Source organism: Grammomys surdaster, unplaced genomic scaffold, assembly GCF_004785775.1.
Source record: "Grammomys surdaster isolate TR1022 unplaced genomic scaffold, NIH_TR_1.0 125941, whole genome shotgun sequence".
Classification (NCBI taxonomy): Eukaryota; Metazoa; Chordata; class Mammalia; order Rodentia; family Muridae; genus Grammomys; species Grammomys surdaster.
Window position 1 is genome coordinate 3,153,540 of NW_021620763.1, and position 18,742 is coordinate 3,172,281.

General features: G+C 38.2%; 1 protein-coding gene across 1 annotated transcript in view; it reads left to right on the plus strand.

Moving 5' to 3' along the window:
- Window positions 1-18,742, plus strand: part of Man1a2 (mannosidase alpha class 1A member 2) — a 132,018-nt gene that overhangs the window by 21,924 nt on the left and 91,352 nt on the right. Inside the window, exons 2-3 of the mRNA XM_028752999.1 lie at window positions 11,348-11,603; window positions 15,030-15,126. Of these exons, the coding sequence (XP_028608832.1) occupies window positions 11,348-11,603; window positions 15,030-15,126 (353 nt within the window). The remainder of the gene's footprint in view (window positions 1-11,347; window positions 11,604-15,029; window positions 15,127-18,742) is intronic.

Sequence of the window (18,742 nt, forward strand, 5' to 3'; positions counted from 1 at the left end):
TCTCTCTCTCTCTCTCTCTCTCTCTCTCTCTCTCTCTCTCTCTTTCTTTCTTTCTTTCTTTCTTTCTTTCTTTCTTATTTTTGTACGTGTGTGTAGTCCTGGCTGTCTTGGAACTCACTCTGTAGACCAGGTTGGCTTCGAACTCAGAGATCTACCTGCTTCTGTCAGAGTACTGGAATTAAAGATGTGGACCACCCGGTTGTACCACCACTACCACCTGGCCTGTTCACAGAATTTTTATGTAATTGTATTATCTGTAAATAAATCATCTTTACTTCCTTCCTCCTAATTTTCATGCCTTTTACTTTCTCCTATTGTCTTAGAGCCTCTAATATCATAGATGTAGCAAAAAGGAGAAAGCTTGTTAATCATAGCAGGAACATGTTCAGGTTTTCATCTTTAAATATGATCTCAGTTGTAGATTTGCATGGACATCTCTGTTAGATTAGGATTTTCCCTTATAGTCCTAGTTTGCTGAGAGTGACTTTTTTTTCAATTAAAAAAAAAAGGAACTTTGTGATTTTTTTCTCTTAATGGTACACTCATTCCTTTAAGTCTAATGTTGTTTTCTTTTGCACTATTAATTTTATATATCTGTATACATGCACACATGTATATGCATGTGTGTATGGGCATGCATGTGTATATGTGTATGTACATGTGTGCATGTGGGGGTGTGTATGTATATGCACGTGTGCCTGTGTGTGTGTGTATGTCTGTGTGTGTGTGTTTGGTCACACACAGGTAGTGCTTATGTGGAAGTCAGAGAACAACTTACAGTTTGGTTGTCATCTTCTATCATATGAGTCTCAGGGATCAAACTGAGGTCTTCAAGCTTAGCCATAAGAAACCTTTACCTACTGAGCCATCTCTCTGGTCTCGTGTTTTGGTTTTTGAATGCTAACTAACATTTGGTCATTGTATATACTACTGACTCCTACAAGTGGTTTTCTCTGTTCATGAGATACAGTAGTCACTCATTTTATTTATTTACTGCTTTTTATCTTATTCTAGTGTTAAGGTTAATACTGGCCTTATAAAATGAATTAAGTTTTTCTTTTTTAGTCTCCCAAAAGCTTCTGTAGAGCTGATAGTAATTTTGCCTAAGTCCTTGGTAGAAGCCTCCAGTGAAGTCATGCTAACTGAGGTTATGTGTGTGTGTGTGTGTGTGTGTGTGTGTGTGTGTATTTGTGTGTATGTGATAGCTGTAAGATTGCTGTTGTGCCTGTCACCCAGAAACTAAGAGGAGTGTAGGGACATAAAACCAACTTGACTTGACATTTGTAGAATAGTACCCACTAATAGCAAATATACATTCTGTTAAATGCAGATGCACCTATATCAGTATAGATCTTTTTTTGGCTATAATAAAAGGACTTGGGTCGTATGAAATATGCTCTTAGCTTCAGTGAAAGTAAAACACATTGGTAACTTGATAGTATTGGATAATCTCCAAATGTCTAGAAATGGGCACCTTCTGAATCATGGGTCAGAGAGGAGATGAAAAGTGCAGTTGAGCCGGGCGGTGGTGGCGCATGCCTCTAATCCCAGCACTTGGGAGGCAGAGGCAGACGGATTTCTGAGTTCAAGGCCAGCCTGGTCTACAGAGTGAGTTCCAGGATAGCCAGGGCTACACAGAGAAACCCTGTCTCAAAAAACCAAAACCAAAAAAAAAAAAAAAAAAAAAAAGAAAAGAAAAAAAGGAAAAGTGCGGTTTGATGAGCAATAAGGTTGTAGTGTACCCAAAAGCACTGGACTGTACACTTGAGCTGTGAGTTGTGTGCACAAAATGAAACAGTCTTTATCCTTATTCTGAGATACACTGTGTAATAAAGATGGAGCTGCTACACATTATGAAGAAGCCATCTTGTCATGTATTTGCTTTTGAGATAGGGTCTTGGCAGCTCAGGATGACCTAGAGCTCACTGTGTAGCCCAGGCTGGCCTCAAATGTACACTCTACTTGCCTCTGCTTCTCAAGCGGTGAGATTATTGGCATGCATCATCATGCCTAGTTATTGAGATATATATTACAAAACATAAAGTGTATCCATTTAACTTGTTCACTGACAGAATGACAGGAATTGTTTTGGTTCACAGGTACAGAAGTGTCAGTCCATTGTGGTGTGGAGGACATGATGAAGCAGAGCAGTCTACATCATGGTGATGAGGCAGGAAGGGGGCAGTCTACCCACAAGAACCTGATTCAGTGACCTACTTTCTAGAATTAGGGATCAACACCTGAAAATTCCAGAATCTCCCAAAATAATGTCACTAGCTGAGGACCTATGCTTTAATATGTAAGATTGTGTATGTGGTTCATTTCATATTAAAGGCATACTATTCATGTAGAGTTAGGTGGGAGCTTGAGCTGTGTCCTTTTGGTAGATGACTTCCAAATCTACCTGTCTACCCTTAGGTAGCTGAATTCTGTGCTTTGTTTACCTTTGACTAAGCATTGCTCAAGTCATACTTATTTTTCTCACTCTTTTTATCAGTTTCTTTCTTTTGTGTATGTATGAATGTGCACGTGCACATACATGTGTCTGTGTATGCATGTGAAGGCCTGAAGTTGATGTCAGTGTCTTCTATTGCTCTCTACCTTATTTCTTGTCTTAAAGACAATATTTTACTGAACCTGAGCTGACAGATTTGACAAGAGTAGCTGGCTCCAGGGGTCCTTTTGTTTCCACCATACCTGGACTGCTATTAGAGGTATGCGTAGAGGTTTGTTTGTTTGTTTGTTTGTTTGATAAAGCAGGGCTTGGAAGCACACATGCCTTTTTTTGTTTGTTTGTTTAAATGTATATGAATACACTGTAGCTGTTTTCAGACACATCAGAAGAGGGCATCAGATCCCATTACAGATGTTGTGAGCCACCATGTGGTTTCTGGGAATTGAACTCAGGATCTCTCTCTAGAACAACAGTCAGTGCTCTTAACCTCCAGACCTTAATTGAGCTTTTGCCAATGGCACCTAAGGTTCTATGTGGTTTGAGATATGGCTTTGTATATTTGTTTGCTTGCTTTTTGTTTTTTGAGACATGAGTTGGGATCTGAATTTAGGTCCTCATTGCTTGTATGGCAGGGACTTTAACAACAGAGCCATCTTACCCCCCCCCCCTTCTTCTTTACTCTCTGTATTAATTAAAGATATTCCTTTCTTTCAAGTAAGTACAGAAAAAATACCACTTTTAACCCCCTTCCCTTTTCATATTTATTCACCCAAATTTATTGTTTTTTTGTCTTTTTAAGATAAAAAGATAACTCTGTGTCTGTGTGTGGGTATGAACTTATGTGTACGAGGAGAGCATTGTATTCTTTGGAGCTGGAGTTAGAGGTGATAGTAAGCTGACAGACACGGGTCCTGGGATCTGAACTTGGGTCTTCTAGAACAAGAAGAGCTCTTAACCACTTAGCCATCTCTCCAGTCCCTTTGTTCTGACCTTCTAATATTTAGAGCTTTTTCTTCAAATCTAATTTAGCACCTCCCCCTTCATCTGTATGGTATCTTTGATCTTCTGATTCCTTTTCCAGTCTGTTTTTTTCTCTAAGTCAATCCTGACAATGTCTTCTAAGATTAAAGCGCAGTTGTGTTGATTCAAATTGAAGTCCTTTAGTATCTTCCTCTTGTAATCAGGATAGACTGTAACTGCTATTGATGGGTTTGCCATCCCTGCTCCCACTCCCACCCATTTTCTTGTTAAGCTCAGTCTATCCTACTGTAGTGTGTTCTCTTCTAGCCCACATGGTTTGCTTTCTTTTCTAACACTTTGTCTAGTTTATTATATCACTTCCTTTGTGCCACCATACACTCTACTTTCTTGTTCAGCCTGGCAGAGTCCCATACTTTTAATTTCTATTTGACAATCACGTCTTTCTCTGTCTCTATGCAAATCTGTTTTCAGGTCATACTCTGTATTGTTAACATATAGTTATATTTTCTATGTGTGATTTACATTTTCTATAACCGTTGCTGGGTCCTATTTCCTCTGTTGTGATTTACTCATTGTGTACAAATTTGATTTACTCCTATCAGCAAATCGTGTGTGTGTGTGTGTGTGTGTGTGTGTGTGTGTGTGTGTGTGTGTATGTTCCCAGAGCCTATTAAAGTACTCTACTTTTGGGGAATTCTGGCTAATTATCATTGAATTTAGTGAGTGGTAACTATTCATTTGAACTAGAATTACTATTAAGATGAAATCCTATTAAGACTTAATGTCAGACCGATCAATAAGTGCTCATTATATAAGCAGAAAAGAGTTAACAGCCAAATTGGTGATCTGTACCTGAAGAAAGACAGTGAGTTTGTGTTTATGGTCATGGACAGCGTCATCATGTAGCAATCAGTGCTTTGGAACCTGGGAAGCCTGGTGATAGACTGGCTTTGACATCCCTGCTTGGGGAATCTGGATTTCTCAGTGCTTGGCTTCAAATCTCAAGTCTTTTTTACGTGGCTTATGCATTGCTTGTACTGAGACAATTAGGCTTCTCCATTAATATGTCTGAAGCGGAGGATTTGCTCTTATGGAATGGGGAGTCCCAGTGGTACGGTTTGTCCTCCAGTTCTTAACATAATCAGTATACTAGAAAGTGCACGATTTGGCCTACCATAATATTATACAGAAAGTTCTTTGTTGTTCATGTGAGAGTGCTATTTTGTGCAGATAGAGTACATCCATTTGCTACTGAGAATCATCTTAGACTGAATTGTGAATAACTCCCTTATAATAGTTGGCACCATGTTATATCCTGGCCACCTCCAAGTTTGAGAGGTCCTTCTGTCATGGCCTTGAAGGTGAGGCATTTCTTTTTAGAAAGTCTTAATTTTCTTCAGGCACACTGCACTAAATTGTGTAGGATTTCAGTTGTGTTGTTTCACTGTTTTCTTTACCAGTTGCCAGTTGTCCTCTAGTCATTTACTAAAAACAATTCTTGGTCTGTATTGTACATTAGTAGCAATTTACATAACTCAGCTTTTTTAAATTTTTTCCTACATTCTATGAAATTTCCCTTTAATATTATTAAAACAAGAATAAGGCTGTTTCATAGATAATTTAAAAATTTTAAGGCTGTCAATCTTAGCAAGGAAATGATAGACAGAACCAAGCTCAGCTGTGGACATAAACATGCTATTGCCATAGACGAGGCCATGAAGTGGAAGTTGGGAGGCTTGGAGTCTAGGAAGATGGGAGCAGAGGCTGTGCTGAAGGAGAGTTTGCTGAGCACTGACTCTTAGCGCAGTGGTTTGTAGGTTCCTGGAAACTTGTGCCTGTGACAGAAGACTGTCTTTATGTCCTTCTATTCATTCTTCTTTTCATCTCTTGTTTAGTTTTTGCTGCTGACAGTTTCCCACCACAGTCAGGTAGGAGCTGTGATAGCATCTTATTCACTCATCTCGAAGGGAATTGCTTTTGTAGTTTAGGAATGATTATATTGAATGACAAAAAATTATATCTGCCTTTGGAAAGTATCTTTTATTTGGTTGTTCTCTCTTTTTCTGCTTTGATATGAGATATAGCCATCATAAATGGATATTGAATTTTATTCTTGTGTTCACTTCTAATGGATGATTTAATTGTTTTTTTCTTTAATCTATTAGTGGGCACATTTTATTAAATTTTTTAAAAGAATTTTTTTTTTTTTTTTTGGTTTTTCGAGACAGGGTTTCTCTGTGTAGCCCTGGCTGTCCTGGAACTCACTCTGTAGACCAGGCTGGCCTCGAACTCAGAAATCCACCTGCCTCTGCCTCCCAAGTGCTGGGATTAAAGGCGTGCGCCACCACCGCCCGGCTTGAAAAGAATTTTTTAAAGCTCTTAATACTTCAGAATGAAATCCAGTTATGATGTATTACCCTTTTTTCTAATGCTTTTCTCTAAAATGCTAAAATTTAAGGAGTTCAAATTTTATTTTTAAAACTAATTATAAAAATTATGTAAATTGTCAGTTCCCACATGTTGCTTTCAAATGTATTTCACTTGTGGCTGGGCAATTGAATCTAGCATTTAGTTAATAAAGTAAAATGTTGGGAGCCTATTACATGACAATATTATTAACAGCTAGATGTTCTGTTACTAACTACCTCATGAGTTTTAACATGGGTTTGAGGGTGAATTTGGCAAGTTGCTTGCTTTAAAGACAATTGCTATAGACAGCCCTTTGACTGTATCTCAGCACTTTGGATAGGACTTGGAACTTGTTTGCCTTATTCTTTTTGAGCCTATGTTATCTGCCTGTTGCAGTAAGATTTCCATGACAGATTTGAACACAACCCAAAATCTCTGAACATAATAATAGTTTTTTGTCTTATTAGAAAAGATATTTAATCACAGAATTTCATACCATGATACAGTGAAAGAAAGGATCATGATGCCATGAGACTGTGCTAGAGAAACTACCTAACCCAGGAGTTACTTGAAATTATAATTAACCTATGGCTTAGAGGCAAAGAAAGAGCTTAAGAGTGTTTTAAATAGAGGGAAATAACATGTGCAAGAAGCTGTCAGTGGAATGAGGTATTTAGGGGACCACAAGGAGTGTGGCTGAGCACAAAGGATGTATGTGCAAGATGAATCTGCAGAGACCAAGAGAGGCATATATGTAGGTATTTGTTTTAGTATTGACAGTAGAATTCCTTAATATATGGAGGGAGTAAATGAAGTGTTGCAAGTAAGAGTGGCAGAGTTTATGTGATTGCAGAACGCTTTTTGTTCTGCCATGTTCTTCTCAGTTCTCTGTTGTGGAATTAGAACTTTTTTCTAGACAGTGTTGGGAAATATTTAGGGAGCAAAATGAGAGTTTCTATTGGGTTATATTTAGACGACAAGAGCGCTATTTACTAGGATGAAGACTGACCAAAACATGAGTTTTAGAGATGGAACCCCCTATTCTACTTTGGGTTGTTCAGTTACGGCTTCAGAAAAACAGTTATAAATACCATTTTGGGGTTTGGGTTAGAAATAAGATTTTTCCTTTTGCTAAGTGAATAAAGCTAATTTTATATTTGCATACAATCTTTGAGATCCTATCACATGCTTTTTATTCACAATTCAATCACATTCTCTGAAAGATGTTTTATTTTTGTAGATGATCTAAAGCTGTTGGTCTATGAAAGAGATCGATTCAGGAATTTTATTCTCGTTTTTTGTTTTGTTTTTAAGATTTATTTATTTTTATTTTATGCACATGGATATGTTTGTCTGTATACATGTCTGTACACAGTCTGCATACAATCAGTGCCTGTGGAGGCAAGAAAAATAGTGTTGGGTCCCTTGGAACTTGAGTTACAGATGGGTGTGGAGCATGATGTGGGTGCTGGGAAGCAAACCCAGCTCGTCTGCCAAAGCAACAAATGTTCTTAACCACTGAGCAGTCTCTCCAGTCTCAATTTTTAAAATGCAGGATCACTACTTACAATTTTAGAGTTCATCATGAGGACTACCAATCAATGTTTGTTACATCTACATTTCAGGAAACCAATTTTCCTTACCTACATCTTCTCTTTCCTGTGTCCTTTGGCTCAGGTCTTGAAGAAAGACTTTTACTTGGAGGCCTGCTCCCCTGCTGCTCTGTGGGAGGCGGAGTGGTTAGAGAAGAAACTATTGATAGCAAAGTGGTTGAACTGTAGTAGGCTTTAGATGTGGATATCCTGGGAGTTTGAAGTTGATTCATGTTTCTGGAGGTTTATGTGTTGAGCAGTTTTCAAGCCATCTAGAAACAAACACAGGTCCTCTATATGTAGTCTCTTCTCATGCCTACTTGTTCAGGGACCTACTTAGACTAAGAGCTGCTGTTCCCAGGGATTTCCAGGCATCACATGAAGAACTGAAGAGTTATAATCTTTAATGGTCGCCTTAGAAATTGAAGGCTTGTGCAAATATGAGTGCTATTATAGACAAAAGGTCAGAGGAAGTGTTGGTACTGGACTAGAGCGGAGAGAGTAGGCACGTTTTCTGCTACTTTTGCCTTTTCTTTTAACTTTTATTTTTTTATAATTCAGTTGTTATCTGCCTCCTGGTCCGCCCTCCAACAAACAGTTCTTCATTCCATTCTTCCTCCTTCCTGTCCCCAAGAGGATACCCCTCACCCTTCCCCCTTCTCCCCAGGCCTCCTTACTCCCTGGGGCCTAGTCTCTAGTCTCTTCAGGGTTAGGCACATCTTCTCTCACTGAGGCCAGACCAAGCAGTCCTCTGCTGTATATGTGTCAGGGGCATCAGACCAACTAGTGTGTGGTGCCTGGTTGGTGGCTTAGTATCTGAGAGATTTCAGGGGTCTGGGTTAGTTGAGACTGCTGGTCTTCCTGTAGGATTACCTTCCTCCTCAGCTTCTTCTAGCCTTTCCCTAGTTCAACCACAGGGGTTTCTGACTTCAGTCCATTGGTTGGGTGTAAGTATCTGCATCTGTCTCAGTCAGCTGCTTGTTGGACCTCTCAAGAGGACAGCCATGCTAGGCTGCTGTCTGTAAATGATAACTTACGGATGGATACTCTTGCCTTTAAAGAAATGGGCCTTGTCTTAGAATGATTTGGTGCTTTTTATATTTTCACACTCTTTCCCAGAACTTGTATCTTTCTGTTTAGAGAAGCTGAAAAGGTGTAAGAGTGCAGGTCCCAAAGGACAGTGACAACGTGTCCTAGTCATTACTTAGCTCTGTATATGACTGTGTGTAGAGAGTGGGGAGTAATGAGAAGGGTAGGGCATGAAGGGAATGAAGGAACCCCCTTCCGAACTTCACTGGACTCTCAGCTGAGGGTCCTCGCATCTCTTCCAGTGATCGTGTGTGCTTGGCAGAGGCTGGCTGTCATACTGAGAAAAGAAGGTTCGGAGAGGTGATATGGTGATATGTGTTTATTGTCATCCTGCTAATGCAGATACTACAGGCCTCACTGATCGCATAGTCAGAGAGATGTCCTTGGTTAGTGTGTTTTGTCTTGCTAAAAGGGCTATAGAGACTAAAGTGATAAGGAGACTATCGCTGAGTAAGTTTTGGAAATGTGTTAGACATTTCTTTCACAAAGCTCAGGCCCTGTAAAATGATCTTGATTCATTGAGAAGCTCTGAAAAGACAGGTGGGATATATTGTGGCCCGTATTCCATGCCATCCACTTCAGTGTTATCTCTAGATTAGTGTATAATGTCTGTTTGCAGAGGTTTGCTGGTGGGGGAAGATGGTTTACAGTTTTGCCTGTGAGCCTTTGCAAACACAGTGGGCTTCTGAGTGTTACTCAGCAGTTAGTGAGGCAGTTGCTGTGCTGGAAGCTGTCACTGAGCTTAGTGGTTACATACTGTGTCCAATAAGTTTGCCCACCCATCCTTTACAAGCCAACTAAAAGCCTATTTAATAACGAAAAGTAGAAAAAGGAGATTTATTCAATGTGGCCACATTACAAAGGACTTGAGGGAGTTGTCACTGGATCACTATGTTTGTCTAAGTTAGCTCCTTATTGAGGTCAGGTGGCTTGTTAAGGCATAGAATGTTAGCCCCTGACTTCCTTCTTGAGACTCTAGTACTTGTCAGAAGATAGAAACTGCCCTTGAAAGAACCACTAGGCCCTCTGCTTTTCTGTGTGTATGCCTGTGCTTGCATAGAGTAAATTGGGGAGACTCTTAGCAGAAAGTGGCAGAATACCCAACTGGGAGAAACTCCACAGAGTCTGAAATCTGGGGCAGGTAGTTGAGGACTCCAGCAGAATCTCCCTTTCTCTTCTCTTTGGTCCATGGTGGCAGTTTGTTCTTATGCTGATTGTCTCATGGTTGTAGCTGTTTGAAGAGAAGAATGAATAGATGGGTCAGTTTGGACTTAGCAGGCAGAAGGCATTTTTTTTTCAGCTGACTTTGTCCATTTCTTAATCCACAGAGAAAAGTATTTCCTGATAGACCCCCTTTTTCTTATTTATTAATTAGGGTTATGTGACTACCTGGAGCTTTCGACATTGGGGAAGATTTGATTGGCATAGATGGATTATGATGTGTTATATTGGGCAGGTACAGTTCTCTTTTATTTTTGGTAAAGTAGCATTGTACTTTGTGTGTGTTTGTGTATGTCTGTCTGTCTGTCTGTCTGTCTGTCTGTCTGTCTGTGTCTGTCTGTCTTCTGTCCTCTGTCTAACCATATGTTGAAGGACATCTGAATTTTTCAAGTTTGTGCTTATAATGAATAAAGCTGGTATAAATATTTGAATAGACTTTTCTTCTAGTTTAAAAATTACAGTGAAGCCGGGCGGTGGTGGCACACGCCTTTAATCCCAGCACTTGGGAGGCAGAGGCAGGCAGATTTCTGAGTTCGAGGCCAGCCTGGTCTACAGAGTGAGTTCCAGGACAGCCAGGGCTACACAGAGAAACCCTGTCTCGAAAAAGCCAAAAAAAAAAAAAAAAAAATTACAGTGACGGCTATCTAACACTTTATCCTGTTAGCTGCCTTGAAGTACAGTGGCACTAGGTACATCCATATTGTTATACAGCCGTCAGTTTCCTTCATCTCTCAGCCTCTTTGTATGCTGTAACAGAAACTCTGCACCCATAAAACAATGACTTTATCACCCCTACTGCAGTCTCTGGATACCAGCATTTTACTTTGCAGCTCTGTAGCTTTGCCTTTTCTACAGACCTCACATGAGTGGAATAGCATTTGCCTTTCTGTGACAGGCAGTTAGGAGTGGGGAAACATAATCAGATTTTTCAAAACCTGATGAACTGAAATCTGAAACACTTGTGCTCTCAGTTATTTAGGATAAGAAACACTGTATTCATCACTAACTAAATTAGAACTTTTATTTGTAAAAAAGCTGAAGAGAGTTTTAATTAGTCTTCATCAGTTGGGAATCATTGCATTATTAAATCCTGGCCATTTGCAAAGTATATGCTGTATACTTTTCAGCAGTATATGCTGTACTAAATAAATGAAAGTTTTCTATCTCTAATTTTCCCTGTCTCTTCCCTTGGTCCTAGGTTCACGTTTTTGTCTCCTCTCTGCTGTTCAACACCACTCATTTACTTTCTTTTCCCTTTCACAGTCCCTCTTGTTCTCCTTGACCTCATCCCTCTTTCCAGGGATCCCTTCAAGTTACAGGTTATAGTTTTTCAGTTCTCTGTTGTGGAATTAAAACTTTCTTGTAGGCTTCCTCTTTCCATGTAAAATATTTACTCAGCATGTAGAGTACACTTTCCTTCTCATACCACCTTATATTTATCCTGTGTGCACAGATGACCTTCTGTCACCGGTAATTTCTATCTTTTAATGTGGGGAACTAGAAAACAAACATTAGAGTTTAGTAGGAGAATTTTAGGGTGTTGAGTACTACTCTGACCTTTTTTTTTTTTTTTCTAATTTAATTTATTTTTATTTCCCAGGGAAGAAGAAGAGCGTCTGAGAAATAAGATTAGAGCCGATCATGAGAAAGCCCTGGAAGAAGCAAAAGAAAAATTAAGAAAGTCAAGAGAGGAAATCCGTGCAGAAATTCAGACAGAGAAAAATAAAGTAGCCCAAGCAATGAAGACAAAAGAGACCAGGGTACTGCCACCCGTCCCTGTCCCACAGCGTGTAGGGGTCAGCGGTGGGGATCCAGAAGACACAGAGATCAGGAAGAAAAGAGACAAAATTAAAGAGGTAATAAGCCGAGGTTGGTGATCTGGAGATATGCAGATCCGTGTCTGACTGGACAGTCCGTGATGTTGTATGTGCATCTACATGTTCTTCAGTGTAGTTGTAATTCAGACTCCAGGCTCACAGTAAGGATTTGAGCACTGTCTTTTTCTTTATTGATCATAATGTAAGTTTTTGAAATTAAAAATTTGATTCAAGTTTGTTTAGATGGTTAGATGGTTTTACCATATTAGAGATCTTTTGAAGCACAGGGTTTTATAAAAGAGTAGAATCTGTATATAAGTTTATTGAATAAGCAATTTAAAATATTCAGTTTGAATGGGTTATACCACATGCTGTGCAGAGCCTTTCATAGATGAGATTTTAAGCAATTTGCTCTGTTTGAGCCATGTTTTAGGGAACTGTACTGCTATTAGGACCATATTCCTTCCAAAGATTCTTCATGGATTAAATGATAGAAAAAGGTTGATCTCAAAGGTCTTTAAATTTATTTAGCCCCAATCAAGTTATAATTCTAGGTATAACAGATTAAGAGAATACCAACTCTAGTGAGTTTAGTTAAAGTATGTTAATTGGGGTTCCTGATAATGTTGAGTAGAGTTTATAGTTACACTGCTTGAGAAGAAGCTTTGTCAGGTGTAACAGCATCAACAAGAATAGATTTAATTTATACAGTCAGATATCTCTGTATATTCTGGTAATGGATATATATTTAATGTATTTTAAACTTGGTCTGTCAGTTTTTCTCACTGCCATGACATTTTTGACAGGAGCTACAAAAGGAAGGAAAGGAGGGAGGGAAGGAGGGGAGGGGGAGGGTAGGGAGGGGAAGGGTAGGTAGGTGGGCTTATTTTTGCTCACAGTTCGAGAGACGTTGTTGTGCCAGGGAAGGTGAGGTGGCTATTCATGTTGCACCTGCAGTCAGGAAGCAAGAGAGTGGTGAATCCTGTACTCAGCTGGCTTCTGCCCTTTCCTCCCTTTCTCCCCCAGTTTCAACCAAATGGGAGGGATGGTGCCACCTACTTTCAGGGTTGGTCTCCCCTCCTCAGTGAAGCCTCCTGGAAACATCCTCATTGACATAGCCAGAGTTGTTTCCTGAGTGGTTCCTTATCCTGTTCAGTTGGTGTTCCATCTTGATGGCTATCACACTTGGCCTTAGAATTGTAAACCTTGACCTTGATGAGTGAAGGTGGATGGACATTTTAATTTTTGCCTGTTCCTGGGGTCTGTTTTATACAATGGCTACTTAGTATACTTTTCTTGAGAGCATACTTTTTTTTTTGACAGCTTTTTGTTCAGATACCTTCTTTATCCATTTTCAGATGTCATAATGTTTTGAAATATTTTCTTACATATGTAATAATATAGATCAATAATCATGTGAATTTAAGGGAATCTAAGGCTCAGGCTGGGTGGTTGGCCAGGTTCCATAGAAGTTAGTTTAGCAATGCATTTGGGCTCAGCTTATCCTGTCCTTTACCAGGCTTACTTGGACTTATTGTTTCTAATGACTTTTTGTAAATAACTTCCGATTTCCCTTCTACATAATCATCCCTTTTTGAATAGTGGTACTTCCCTTTTTCCTTATTTCTGTTTCTTAGCTTACTGCACAGGCTAGACCTTCTGCTAACTATTTTTTGCAAGAAATGGTGAGAATCGACAGACTGTGTTAGCTGCTTACTCTAGAGCATAAGTGCTTAATACTCAACGGTTAGGCATGTTGAGTCAGTTCAGGTTTCTTCAGGGTAACCTCCTAGTTTGAAGATATTTATTTGTAATTACAGTTTAAGGGTTTGTATCATGAATGCATGTTGTTTCGTGAAATGCTTTGTCTATATTTTTGTTTAGATAATTGATTTTTTTTTTACTTTTTTTGTTAATGGTAAATTTTATTTACTTTTTTAAATGTTAAATTCACCTTATATATCTGGGTAAAACTGCATGAAGTCATGTTAACATATTTTCTTTATACAGTGCTAATTTGTTTTAGAAGAAATTTTGTCTGTATTGGTCTGGAGTTTTCTTTTAATGTTTTTGCCCAATTTTGGTATTTGATTATACTTGCTACATAAAGCAAGTTTTGAAGTGGTTTACTGAATGATATGTTGTTAAATGATATACTGCAGTTTACTGTTACATTAAATGTTGTTGTGTAGCTCAGAACTCCATAGGTTGTAAAAAACTCAGCTCATGCTAGCTGATACAGATTATTCATTAGTTTAATGGCTTCAAATGAGGGCATTAGACATGGCTGATTCTAAGTCTGTAATAATGCATTTGTCTTTGTCTCTTTTCTTTCATTACTTTGGTATTTCTTTGATGAGAGTTAGCCATTATCAGTTTTAGGATTAAATTATATAAACCCCTGAGATCCTATATGAGATAATCTTCTGCCTCCTACTGTTGAGACTAATATGAACACAAAGTACTTGATTATCCTTCTTGATCCATATACCCATCCCGTCACTATGACAAGAGCAAGGGTTGGCAGCTCAACACAGGTGGGCTAAAGCTTTTCATTGATTTAAAATTGATTTTAAAAATCAATTTTAGTTGGAATACAGATATGGCCACTTGGTTACATATTACCTAGGACTGTTTTGTGCTTTTGTAACACTTTAAATCTTCTGGTCTCTGGTCTAAAGGTAAGAGATTGTAGAGTCAGGCTGAATTAGTTGGTGGTAGAAGCAAGGCCTCTTGATTGACAGGCTAGTCATTAACACAGTGAAGAAAGAGGGCCTGTTCCTCAAAGTATTAGCACTTTATGAAAGGAAAGAATGCCAGATAGCTACCTCTCTTTCTTTAAATAACTTTCTGATTACATCTAGTGTTTTGTTGTGTAAATTAAAATTAAGTATAGTTGTTTTTGTTAAGGTTTCTGTTGCTGCAATGAAACACCATGACCAGCAAGCATGTTGGATAGGAAAGGAATTATTTGCCTTATACTTCCATATTACTCATCATCGAAGGAAGTCAGGACAGGAACTCAAACATGGCAGGGACCTGGAGTCAGGAGCTGATGCACAGGTCATGGAGGGGTGCTGCTTACTGACTTGCTTCTAAATGGCTTGCTCAGTCTGCTTTCTTATAGAACCCAGAACCACCATTCCAGAGATGGCACCATCTACAATGGGCTGGACTTCCCCATCCATCAGTCACTGGTTAAGAAACTGCTTTACAGCTGGGGAGGCATTTTCTCATTTGAGGTTTCTTCCCTTCAGATAATTCCAGCTTGTGTCTAGTTGACATCAGAGTAGTCAGCATAGTAGGTATGTGTGATTTATACTGAAACAAATGTTAATTGAATAATATGCTAATGTAGGAAACATGACAGAATGGATAAGAATATAATATCCCAACTCTAAATTATATGAAGTATAAAGTAGTTTGTGGATAGCTTCAAATGGTTAATAATTTTTCTCTTCTCAGATGATGAAACATGCCTGGGATAATTACAGAACGTACGGATGGGGACATAATGAGCTCAGGCCTATTGCAAGGAAAGGACATTCCACTAACATATTCGGTAAGCTAACTTTTTTGAATTACTTTTTTTCCCTTTATCTTTTAAAACAAAATCTGGCTTTTAAAAGTACTCTCCAAGTCTCTGTTTCTGTGTAGTTATAATATGAACTTTTTGTTTTGGTGTGTCAAGATTTAGTTCTCGTTGCACTGAAATACATAGCTTTGTGTTACACATAAGTGCTTCGAACATTTATCTTAGTATTTTGAAGGTTTTTTCTGCATTTTTTTTGTTGTTTAATGTCATGAAAGGTAGATATCTATTTGTAATTTTTTCCCCTTCAAGATAGTAAAGTACTACTAGTGATACTCATAAAGGAAAAGGGAATAGTTTAGAGAGTCCAGTGTGCTATTAGAAGTTTAATATGTAGCACACCAAAAGTGGTGCTATACATTGTGGTCCGTCTTTCCTGTGTATGTGTCTGTTTGTGTGTGTGTATGTGTGTTGGTAAAAAAAAGTCTTAAAAAATAAGTTGTCCTGCTGGGTGGTGGTGGTGGCGCACGCCTTTAATCCCAGCACTCGGGAGGCAGAAGCAGACAGATTTCCAACTTCAAGGACAGCCTGGTCTACAGAATGAGTTCCAGGATAGCCATGGCTACAAGGAGTAAGCATGTCACGAAAAACAAATAAAAAAAATTGTTCTGAATTTAAGAGTTGTGTTGGGAGAAGAAAAACATTTTGTAGCTAGTCATTGGCTACCATAATTTCATAATATATTTCATTAGCTGATATCTTTTAATGAAATAGAGTATATTTTCTCTGAAAAAGTGTTACAGATAGAAAGGTCCTGTTGCTTTTGTAGATGTCACAAATGATGGTCCACTTAAAGACACATAATAGAATTATATATTATACTTAAATTATCTTCCAGAGACTGTTCTTGAGCAGTGATAAGGCAATGAACCTTAGTTTTAAAGGATTTGAGGATAAATAAGTATAGAGAATAAGAGGTGGATGTGTATTTCCTTCATTAAATTAAAAAATGTGTGAGTGTGTGTGTGTGTGTGTGTGTGTGTGTGTGTATAGAAATACCTCCATCACTCCTCCCCAGCGTGGAGGTCAGTTCTGGTCTATTATGGAGCTCTAGAACTCAAAGCCAGGTTGCCAGGCTTGGTCAGGAAATGGAGCTTTGTCCCCAAGCCCTAATTTTTCACTTTACCCAGTTGTCTCATTTGTTACCCCAAATTTTATTATGACTTTGTAGAATTAAAATCATAGAGCAATCAGACAAACAGACAAACCAACAGACAAAAACCAAAACAGTTTTCTTAAATCCATCCTGTCACTATAGGTTGAGTGGACAAGTATTGAACTTTAACCTTCCCTCCCTCCCATCTGTCCATCCATCTGCCCATCCATCCATCCATCCATCCATCCATCCATCCATCCATCCATCCATTTATTTTTGAGAAAGGGTCTTACAATATACCTGGGTATTAGGCTTCAGCTCCTGCGTGCTGGGATTTAAAGGTGTATAACACAGGGGCTGGAAAGATGGCTGAACAGTTAAGAGCACTGGCTGCTCTTCCAGAGGTCTTCAGTTCAATTCCCAGCAACCACATGGTAGCTCACAACTATTTGTAATGGGATCTGATGCCCTGTCTTGGTGTGTCTGAAGACAGATACAGTGTACTCACATACATAAAATAAATAATAAATACTTATTTAAAAAAGAAAACAAGTATGCACCCACAACACCCAGCTATATATTTTTCTTGAACTATGTTTTTGCTTTGGTTTGGCAGCAGGCTGTTGCTGTTTTCAATATTAGTGGTGAAATACTTCGTTTTTCTGGAAGACAGTGTTGAAGATTCATTTTATTTTTTTCTGGATGCTTCATATAATTTTCCAGTGAAACTGTAAAACCCAGAGATGTTTTTAAAAAGGATTTTAAAATGTTAGTTTTTCTAATTATAAGGACTATTCCCTTTAACTGTTTCAACTTTGATAAGTTCTCTCTCCCTCCCCCATGTGTGTGTTTGTTTGCATTTACATACATATGTACATGCAGGCATACTCACACTGGGTATGGAGCTTAGGGCATTGACTACATTTAAGTACTCTTGCCCTGTCCCCAAAGTACAACCTTGTTTAATTGATTTGAAGTCTCTCTAATGTTAGTATTAAGTGCTATACATTTTCTGCTAACTGCTAAATTTAACTTTTGATATTTTTATGTTATATTTTCATTCAATTAAAATATACTTGAATCTATAATCCATATATTGATTTAAATATCTAAAATCTGAACAGTCCCATAATTTCAATATGTAGCCTGCCATTTGAGCCTGGCTATTTTTGTGACACTAGTGAGATCAGATGGTAGTTTTATTTTTATTAGTGAATTCATTTTCCGTCAGTAGTGCATAATATTTATGCATTGCTTTGTTTCCTTGTTTTATTGACATTTGTATAGAGTAGAACTGTTGGGCTTAGCATTGAAGTAGTGGTAATTTTATAGTGAGTGGCTCTTTGAATATTTGCTCATACATTTAATTAGATCATTGTCTTACTAATCTAAGATTTTGAAATTTATTGTGAAAATAAAGTAAGACTTTTAGAATTTAATCTTGTTGCTTTTTCATTTCCTATTTTGATTTTTTGTTTCCTTCCTTCTGAAAAACTAGGTTAGGAATAGATCTATTATATGATTCTTTTTATAGAACCATCCCTCAAATTAGTTCTTTTAACACTTTTCTTTGTTTCTAATGTATTCCTGCCTTTAGCTTTGGTAATCCAACTCTGTTGTTCATGCTTGTGGGTCCTTTTCCTTCTCAGTAGTGTTCATGCCTCTTTCGCTTATTCACATTAAATAGTAAAAATTTAAAGGTAGTATTTTTTCAGAACCTTTGACATTCTGATAGATAACACTCCTCTCCACCCTTTTGAGGCAGGATTTTCCTGTGTAGCCCTGGCTGTTGTAGAACTTGCTCTATAGATCAAGCTGTCCCTCAAACTCAGAGATCCCCCTGCCTCTGCCTCTTAAGTGCTGGGTGGGATTAAAACATGTGTCACCAGGCCTGGCTGTGTTACACATCTGTATTGTCATTTTCTGTTTCTTTACCCATAGGTAATTGCAGGTATTTTCTATTTTTCTCCAGATGAAATCTTATGTTATCTAGCCAAACAATGGTAGCAATGACCAGTAGTTTCATTTTTACTCATATGTTCCTTAGCTCTTCATTTCTGGTACAGGCCTAACCTGTGTAAGTAACTTGGATGGTGTGGAGCAGTGTATTATGTAGTATGCAATGTAGCCGAGGAAATGACTAATAACCAACCAGGCGGGAGCCTAGCTGCTGCAGTAAAGTGTGAAGAGCACACTGACACTTATCTGTTAGATAGATTCAAACAAATACATGAGTGGTAAAATGCCCCAGTAAAGCTTTTCTCTTAGTAAAAAAGCTGAGAATCAAGAAAAGTAAATGAAAATTTTATGTGTAATAATTCAACATGGATATTTTGGATGATACTGACATGAACTGAGTTTGGAGAAAACCAAGTAATGTTATCAGGATGTTGTATGCTTGTTTAATTAACAGAAAGATAGATTATTGATGAGGCGAAAGAATTATTAGGAACATTTGAACAAAAAGGTATGTAACTTAAGGACAAAGAT